Below are 9,897 nucleotides of genomic sequence, written 5' to 3'. Positions count from 1 at the left end.
CTCTGGCAAGGTATGCTTTTCATAAAAATCATGTACATATTATCATTCAGTTGTGATACCTTCTTGGCATTATATACACTGGATTTTCAGCTGACCAATTGTACATGTGGTTTGGTCTACATGTATATATACTTATCGTCGGGTGATTTTCCATAGGTCTGCTGACGAGTTGATGAAATGTTATCTACCCATCTACTATCCACATTCTTAACTCCAGTGCACTTTAACTTTCACGCAAGGAATCTTTTGTACGTTGAAACCAAAACCATAATTATCAATATCACAGCCCGTATGTGTTTTTGAAAATGAAATATTAAAATGTAAAATTATAATTTTGACATTGTAATATTTGGTGTACATAATTTTCATCCTATTACTGGGATATTTTAATGAACACACGGCAATTTTAACATTCAATGATTCCTCCTTAGAATTTAACTAATTGGTAGTAGTAAAAGTGTGGATGAACTAAACTTTCTTACTCCAAACAATAAACGTACAACTTTTAAAAAAGAAGTCCTGGAGAAAATACTGACCTGCTACAGTGTCAATGTTGGTCAATCAACTATATTTACTTTAGCAAAACGATAACAATCAAACAATAGCATTGATATGTTTTGAGTGAAGTGTAACGTTGGTACTGTCGAAGTATAAACAATGTGATATTCATAACTATGATGATCATTATTGTGCCAATGTGGGCAATTCATCACACAAATTTCTTGTACGGCAAAACTAAAACGAGGCCACCTTAAACAAACTGTTGAATTCTGACAAATGAAATGAGAACAATTATTATGAGAGATTTCAAACTACTCCGTCTGGGAGTTACATAATATTGTCATTGTGGATGGTACTGTAGTGTAGTTACGTACGTATGTACATGTACACTTATAGTATGCACTGGTGATGTACGTGCATCTCACTGTTACCAAAGTTCAAAGAATGGTGACAGAAATATTTCCTAAATACGTTAAAGTTCAATGGAATGAAGCTCACCTGTGATTTTCACAATGATTTTTGTTACGAGTATTTTCAATAAATATGGGTCAGTCGTTGCGGAAATCAACACAAGTCACGTCGACTTAGTACCTGTTTACTGCAAGGCATTTTGGGATAGCGCGTTATCTCAAAATGGCTGCCTCCATCACTGACGGTGAGTTGAGCGTGACGATATGTTCAAATTGGGTTTCTACACGTCCATTGTGCCCCAAGTCACCTATTTTGTCTTTCACTCGTTTGATTGATAACAAGTAGTATAGATCACTATTTTACTTTAATTTTTGGTGGACCGTTCGGTTAATTTCAAGGATGGTCCCTTTCCCTAGCCAACAAACAAAAGTCAACGAAGCGAGAGTGAACACATTGATCAGTACCTCGAGCTGTGCGCTTTTTATCGAAGGACTTCTTGTTTCAAGTAGATGTAGAAGTAATTAAAGTCATGTACTTCTAGTTATTTGTCGAAATCACTTTGAAAATATAGAGAGATTACGTTACTACACTTACCTGCAACGAGTTATACCACCCGCATCCGTTCTCTTCCTCTGAATAGTCCAGCCGCGGTTGATCGCGAGATAGTTGAAGCGCGTTCGTTCGAAGACTGCGCCCCCGTGTGGTAAACCATTGTGATTTTCCTATCTTTTTTCACATTATTTCCTCTAGACGATATCATTCGTAAACGACTGCTAATTGATGGCGATGGAGGAGGTGATGATAGAAGAATAAGTAATTTGTTGAAAACTTTTACTAAATGGTGTCAATCAAGTGGATCAGAGGAAGAATGGTGAGGCTACAAATATTTCACTTTTCTTTCCACAGGATTTCATACATGTATGATGGAGCTACTTAAAAAATGAAATATTAACAACATAATCATGTCAATGTCATGTAAATAGAAACCTCAAACATATGCCACATAACTAAATACGTAGAACTTAAAAGCTTGCCGCATGTTCTCAATGCATGTTTGCTACACCTACATATAGTTTATATACCGGTAGTTTATATATCACAGTATACCAGGTGCTGATATGTGTGGTGTAAATTTCATTCTGTTCTTCTAAATGTGTACTTCTCTGCCACATGTTTAGTGATAGGGTTGTATTTACCTACTTTATATTTGTCATCAGTGTGCCCTCTAATGATAGCCAAATTTTGTTGTGGGTCAAAAAGACTTTATACCAATAGAAGTATAGTGTACACACAGTCCAGTATTGCGGTAATATAGATTGCTGTATGCTACAAGCCTGAACTGCAGTATTGTCCCCATAATTACACACCTGTGATAGGAGTCCAAATGCTATGAAATCAATATGCAGTTCAAAGTTAAATTTCAGAGAATTAGAAGGTGGATATTATTTAACCTATAATAGGGTGCAGTTACAGAGTTACAGAAACCAAGTCATTGCAGGGTTGAAATAGGGAACTTGCAATCCAGACTGAGCATGCTCAGACGCAAAGGACTATGGGATTATCTGAGGTTATCGTAAAATACCTAATCTGGAGCGACCGATAAAATAAACCTCCCATAATGGTCAGGGTAACTATGAATTGATTATTTGTGGTTACAAACAATGTATTAACATAGTTTACAATACTAATTGATGAGTATTTATTATCACATTTCCCATGATGCAGCATTCAACATGGCAGGTTTGCAAGTTCCCTATTAGGTTTAATGTATAACTGGCTTTATGAAGTTGAAAAGGCATGGTTTTTATGGTGTGTCTCCCACAATGATCTCTATCAAATGAGTCCCTAACCATTGAAATAGGAAAATATTTATATGTTGTTGTTTTGTTTTTAATGTAGCACTGGCACTTACAAACGTATGCTGTCCACCTTGGCACAATGTGAATTCTCAATGGCCAAGACACAGATGGTTTATGATATGAACCTGAAAGAAATGACCAAATATGAACAGATTTACAAAGATATAGGTGAGTTTCTGTATGATGAAAGTAATTCCAAATTGTCAGACTGTTGTTACAGTGTGTTCCATGCTATGCTGTACACAGATATAGGGGTGTATTGCTTAAAGCTCTGGTGAAGAGAGGTGTTACTTTCCTTTTTAAATGTATCCTCTGGAAATTTCATTTTGTGTGTTTACAAAGGGTGGGGGCTAACATGATAGGCAAGTTGTAGTGGGTGTTATGATATGGATATACACCGAATCTGCACAACGCCCTCTAGAGGCATACTTGAGCAGAGGAGTAGAGAAGCTTCAAAACATCTCAGTTTCTGGTTTATTTTTCAACACTCATATTGCAATCATTCTTCTAATTTCAAAAAAGAACCACAAATAGTTTTATTCATATAAACATTCATCATCTTTATTATTTTAAAAGTTTATAACATATTGGAGGTTACTTTATAGTTTGGTTTTTGACTACGATAAAGACAGGTTGTTGCTTGCATATGCTTTCATAAGTGAGAGGAGAAAATTCCTGAATTCCTGAATTTTGGAGTTGTCAAACATTTGAACCAAATCCATATTCACAAACAAGGGCGAGTACACCATCTTCAAGGGTGCCCCACATGAGAAAACATTAAGCATTTGAAGTCAATGAAATTTGACTAAACAACTTTTATGAATTCCTAAAAAATTATATCATTGGAAACAAAGTTAGAATGTTTTAAATGGTTTAGAATACACACAACTTTTCTTATGAAACACTGGGAAATGATGATTTTTTCAACGGCAGCTGTAGTACGCAACTGTTATGACCGTCACTTCCAAACAGCACTCCTAGTGGCCAAACTATACAATCTTTTTGTTTTTCCTATAACTAGACTATGGCATAAAATGATCTCAAAGTGTATTTTGTTTCTAAACAGAAAAAGCAATCACAGAAGCTCATGACAAGATAGCAGCCAGTAAAGTAGAACTACAAGAAGCCAAAAGAATCAGGAAAAACAGACAGGAATATGATGCATTGGCTAAAGTTATACAGAAACACCCTGACAGACAGGATACCCTAAAGTAAGTTATGCAGAAGTGAGAAATCTGGTAACTTTGAACAAAAGTTTACTGCCATATTTAAAGCACAGATGCTAATAGAGATAAGTGTCAAAAAAGAACAAAGAATATTGAATTTTGAAGACTTAATTGACTCCTACAAATTATGTAATAATGAGATTGCATGCATAGTCAGATTACCAAGTGCAATGTTATAAAGTTATAAGCAAACTCACTTTTGTAATTCATATTATATACCCAACATCCAATACTTCTCAAACTCCGTCCTTCACACATTTTCACTCATGAAATAAAATACCTAAGGGTACTATAGCATCGATAGATATATGGATGTAGGGAATTCCCACTTTCTTAGACCCTTTGGATTTTTTTCTTCACAAGTGAAAATGCATGAGCAGAGTGGAGTATATCATGATGTAATTCTGAAATGAATTTTATTTTCACAAAGTAAGAGATATTTCCCCAAATTTCACAATATTTGATATTTTGTAAGTACATAAAGGAACACATATAAGACTCTGTTTTAATATTATAAAATACATATTTTCAGTTACTGTAATAAAAAAACACTAATCAGCTGCACCCTGAAATCAAACAAGATACAAGAAATGCCTGTATGATTTATTGCATTGCCTTACACCAAACTGTTTGTAGAATTGATTTTTTCATGCTGACATGTTAAGTGCTATGTAAAGGTGTTGTGTGTGAAACTTGGACAGTACACTATAGGTACTTTGGAACGGTAAATTAGACATTTCAAAGTCTATGGACCTTGATCATATATGCACAAGATCTGTAGTAGATGGATCAAAATGTCGCATTCATTTCTAATTTACTATTCCAAAGTAACTGTATTGTACTGTCCTATTGATTCTTGGAACCATGAACAATATATTCTCCAATGTCTCAAACTCATCTTTCAGAAAACTTGAAGAACTTGACAGAGAATTAAACTCATTGACAGGACAGAAAGAAGCCTTAGAAAACAAAGTAAGTAACAATGGAAGTGACTTGATGTCAAGCGAGGAAAAAAATATATCTTTGTAGTTTAGACGTATTACATGTACTTTGTTTAGGCCTAAAAAATATTGTGTGGTTCTGATTACACTCAATTTTAAAATAGGTAGGGTAGGTAGATTTTTTTTTTTTTTTTTTTTTTTTTTTTTGATGTGTGAGTGTCTAGTTCAGGTAGTTATGTTTTCCATTGTTTTTCATATGGTCCCATTACAGATTGGAAGAACTGTTTTATATTGTTAAGTTGATGTCAGTTTCCGCAACCACTATTTCTCGTGAGACTTCACAAATTTTGTGATTTTATCTTATTTTTTCTCGAATATGTAAAAAAAAGTTTAGGGTTGGCAGTGAAAAACTAGGTGGGGTTGGGTAACCGGAACCAAACAGTTTTCTTTTTTAGCCCTTAGCCCCATTTGTATTTAATATAATGTTTACACAAGTGTTGGCATTATAAGTACAAAAGGTTGATTTATTTACCGTAATGAAAGAATGCAGGCTACAGCTATTTCTAAGCAATGCATTCAAACTTCACACAAGGGTGAGATGCCTTTGACTTGTATGTATAGACAACAAAATTAAAGGGACACAGTCTGTAGCTTCATGGTCTTTTCCAGTTTCTTTTGTTTAATACTGAAATAGACTTCATGACTCCTAAGTGCCTATTTCCTTCAGTGTAAAACATTTCTCATGAATATTCATTGTTCAACCATGGATATATCTCGGCTGACTCCCATTATGCATTGGCCCATGGGAAAGATATCATATAAAGGCTCAAGATAAACGTAATGTTTCTCTGAAATTGCCAGTAATTGTAGGTGATGTAAAATTCATGAAATGAGTCTCAAGAAGCCATAAAATATTTCTATGTCCAGGAGTGGTGTTCCCCTTCAAACACCCTAATGACAAATTAATGACAAATTCACCTTTATTGCTTATTTTCAGCTTGAAATAAGAAGAAAACAGTTCCATGTTTTGATAAGCTCAATACATGAACTACAGAGAATACTTGAAGGTAAGTTGGACTTAATTTTAAAATTTAAATTTAAAATTTGGTCTTCTCCCAGTCCCTAGATATTGTTCACTGACAGTCCATGCATTAAACCCAGATACTTATATAAGGCTTTGAAGTGAAGTTCACCCTTCTCAAGGTTTACATTTTGATAGTTAGGGACTAAAATGTGTTAAAATGGCACTAGATGATTTTTCATAAAATTCTTCTCAATTCCTGGAGTATGGTGTTAATGTCACTGGATAGTGATGTATACATGGGGTAGCATGCAAACTGTAAGTCTGACAACAGAAAGGCTATGAGCTACAAATCGTCACATCAGTGTAATATAAGGTTGTATCTGCTATGCAATATAATAGCACATATGACATGTTTATTGCACTGACGCGACGAAATAGGGCAATGAATTACAGGTACATAACATCTCTATTGTCCAATTTTGGAAAGACGTACAGTGGGGTTAGTGTCCACTTGAAATGTGAAACAATGTGGTAAAACCTGTTCTTGTACTAGTTTTGCAGGAAGACCTCATATCTGCTCTTGGAAGTTTGCCAACAAAGGATGACAGTACCTTGGCACTATGCAACTTGTGGTCGCTTTTTAAAGTTAGCAGAGTTGTCCGAGGGTCTAGTAGCTACTAATAGACTATTTTTCTACCTCCTGATATCACTAATTTTTATGTCTTTAATTTTTTTCTGTAGAAGACGAAAAAGAAGAGTTAGACAATACTACAATGGATTCAACACTTGATAGTTCAATGGAAATTGGAAACTAGATGTTTGGATTGTAATTTTTTGGGGGACTATAATGTGATTTTCGACTGACTGTCCTGTACAACTACCCCTGTGGAACAATCACCCACCCCATCCCACCCCTCCCACCACCACTACCTTGAAGTAAGGTGCCGTTTTCACTTACACCATAAAATAAAGTTATAACCCAAGGTGACCTGCACAGTATGTATGTAGAAGCAGACAAGTTGTCACGTTGCTTATATGTTAGTCTGTAAGGTACACCGTGACTGGGTGCTATCACACATCAGTCAACCCCTCCAATCAGTGAGAGGAGGCTGGTGGGGGGGGGGGGACGGCACAGCATATCTTACAGTCTACTTATTAAAGAAAAGTAAAGAATTCAAATCATCAAGTCCATGTGTCATCATTTTGGTAGAAACTGTTTCCACTGTAAAATAATAAATGTTTATCACTTGTCAATGTGATTAGGTACATGATCCTTCTAAAAATAAATACAGCTTTTGTACGACTGAAATAAAGAAGCCATTAATTATGTGTGGTACTTCATTTACTGTTAGTTTGGGATTCAAATGTGTTTATCTGTATGTAAGAAACTGTTATATCCAATCATTGAAAAACCACACTAACTCCGTTTCTGCTGTATCAGGTTCTCTTTGCATACCTTCATACAGGTTTGTCATAGAATACCCAGTCAAGTGGCAGGATCACTACTGCGTGTGTCTGACTATTTCTGATTATGGAGAGCAATGTAACTAAAGAGTTTGGAAATGAAAATGTCATTTAACACAGTGGCAATTGTTTGGGGTGGGGTTGGGGAGGACTGTCAGGGAGCAGTAGTTGTGTTTATTTCATCAGAATACTGCCAACCAGTACCATTCATATTAAACACAATCCAGATAGAGAGAGTATGTTTATGCATAGACGGTTTGAGAAGAAACAGTGTCTATGGTTTATGTCTTTGAATATGGTCATTATTTTTACCTTGTTTGTTTGAAATAAAAAGAAGAAACCTTGGAAAAAAAATATTGACAAATTAGAAATAATAATTCATTTAAAGGATTCATTTGATAGTGTGTGTGTGTGTGTGTGTGTTAATCCAACACCGGTACTTCTTGTTTTGCCTTCCATGTTGTACATCATTGTACATACTCACTAGAAGCTGCACTTGACACACACACACACATGGAAATTGTACAGAAAAGGAAAATCAAGACTTCTTTCATTAGATTTTAATGAGATTGTGATATCAGATGCTCTTTCTAAGAAGTTTCAAATACCATTTGGAAACTTACTTTGTGTGAATCACCCGAGTGTGCAAGAGTTTAGAGATTGTATATTTCAACCTCGGCATAGAAATGCAATATTGATATCTTATAATGTGATGGATATTACATTGTAAAGTAGAACACCATCATGTGTAAAAGTGCTATTATTGATTACTCGAAGTCCGGCAATGAAGAGTGGAAAAACACTGAGTATCCACTCGGGTACTAATGCTTCACTGGGCTCTGTTGTTATTTTATATGATATCCAAAAACAACAAATTTTGTAAAAATATAAATTAGTGTATATGATTTTATGTAAATTATGGAACAATCATTTGCATATAAGTATGCAATAATGATTTCAGCAGTACAAATACAGTGGAAATCATAATTGTGTTCAGTTTCAATTATCAAACTTGTTTGATAAGAGCCGCTTACATCCAAGTAACATGAACAACAAGTTCGATAAGTAACATCTGTCCAACTAGTGCAAGTTCTAAACCACACTTGGTGGGCACAACCAGATCTATATAATACAGTTGAGCAGGGTTATTGCAAATTTTGCTGAAAGTTATTTTTTTTATATACATATAGAATGTGTTCATTAACATGACAACCCCCAGGACAACCCATGTGTGCATGAGGGTTACAGAACAGAGCTATGGGGGAAAATGCCAGTAAAAATGGAAATAACTGCTCGAAATGGTACTGTAACTTCATTCAAGCAAACGATTGGGGTTTTTCACCAGTTGTATTGCTATGTTCCACACACCCTAGTACAAGTGATCAGTGGTATCAATTCCATTTCTACTCGGGTTGTATAACGTCATATTGATGGGGGGGGCATAGGTTATACAATGAGCACACTTGGTCAATTCGATCAAAGCAAGAATTTAATTTAAAACAAAAATGACTGTAACATGATAATTGTTGATCAAATAGTTAACAAAACTGAGTACAGGAGAAGCCATGAAAGAAATGCACGAAAAATGTAAAACATTTTAATGCGACATTTTCTATAGTAAAGATGACAGGTGGTGTTGCAAAGTGGTATCAATATTGACAAGACGAGGCTACCAATATCTGGTATATGATCTCATATACTTGATTTACATATTACAAAATGTGAATAAATAAATATACCGTTAAAGCCCAGAAGTCATTAAATATAATGGTGTAATAGTAACTTGGACTTGTTTATATTTCTCATTACTTTTTCGTTTCAACTATAAGTCGATCGGTCGGTTTAAAAAAAAGAGTAAATTTTTTTTTTTAAATCAGCTTCATGTTTCACTGTCTCTCCTTTTGATTCCTATCTTCTTTTTATTGGATTCCTGGAAACAAAACCTTTACCACCTTCTCTCCACAATTGGCATGTTCTCAGCCTGAACTTGTGTCATGAAAGAAATGCTTTGTTCGTGAACAAATGTTGTCATCGACTACATGACTACAGACGACATCGACAGTCCAGACACTTCCTCATTCTTGCCAGAGAGGGTGTTGTTTCACAAAATAATAAGGGTGGGCGAAAATGAAATGTTTTTTTTTTATTTTGATGTCTGAGTTGAAATGTTGGGTCGGTCGGGTAAGGAACTCAGGGAAAAGGAAAAAAATAGGTTAACCCTATGAGTTTCACATTCTCCCTATCCTGGACACATCTTCAAACCAAAATTGAATCCTGAACAAGTGTGCTCTTTACAAAACTTTACTTCATTCATGATGTAAATCAAAACATGGCTGCGCCATTATTAAGTCTGTTGTGTCATCGATTGTGAAACAATCTTTCCATGAAAAAATTGTATAATATCAGACCTCAGCATCATGTATGTGCACCTCCTATTTGGTTTATACACTTGGACGTTATCCTTGGAATAT

At 35.1% G+C, this 9,897-nt stretch overlaps 1 protein-coding gene across 1 annotated transcript; it reads left to right on the top strand.

Moving 5' to 3' along the window:
• The first annotated feature begins 1,133 nt into the window (after positions 1-1,133).
• LOC144438595 (THO complex subunit 7 homolog) lies at positions 1,134-7,769 on the top strand. Its single transcript, XM_078127693.1, has 7 exons — positions 1,134-1,156; positions 1,663-1,783; positions 2,812-2,939; positions 3,838-3,982; positions 4,903-4,969; positions 5,936-6,005; positions 6,704-7,769. The coding sequence occupies exons 1-7, from the start codon at positions 1,135-1,137 to the stop codon at positions 6,775-6,777; spliced, it is 627 nt and encodes a 208-aa protein (XP_077983819.1). The 5' UTR covers position 1,134; the 3' UTR covers positions 6,778-7,769.
• The last annotated feature ends 2,128 nt before the right edge of the window (positions 7,770-9,897 follow it).

This window comes from Glandiceps talaboti, chromosome 1 (genome assembly GCF_964340395.1).
Source record: "Glandiceps talaboti chromosome 1, keGlaTala1.1, whole genome shotgun sequence".
In the NCBI taxonomy this organism is placed as follows: domain Eukaryota; kingdom Metazoa; phylum Hemichordata; class Enteropneusta; family Spengelidae; genus Glandiceps; species Glandiceps talaboti.
Note: the sequence above shows the minus strand (reverse complement) of the source record. Positions and strands in the feature narration are given on the sequence as shown.

What these genes read in the sequence shown, in the direction of transcription:
- LOC144438595 (XM_078127693.1), top strand. Translation starts at nt 1,135, where the DNA reads ATGGCTGCCTCCATCACTGACG. An exon ending in AGTGGATCAGAGGAAGAATG is followed by an intron (nt 1,784 to 2,811) that starts GTGAGGCTACAA and finishes TTTTTAATGTAG; the next exon opens with CACTGGCACTTACAAACGTA. An exon ending in GACAGACAGGATACCCTAAA is followed by an intron (nt 3,983 to 4,902) that starts GTAAGTTATGCA and finishes CTCATCTTTCAG; the next exon opens with AAAACTTGAAGAACTTGACA.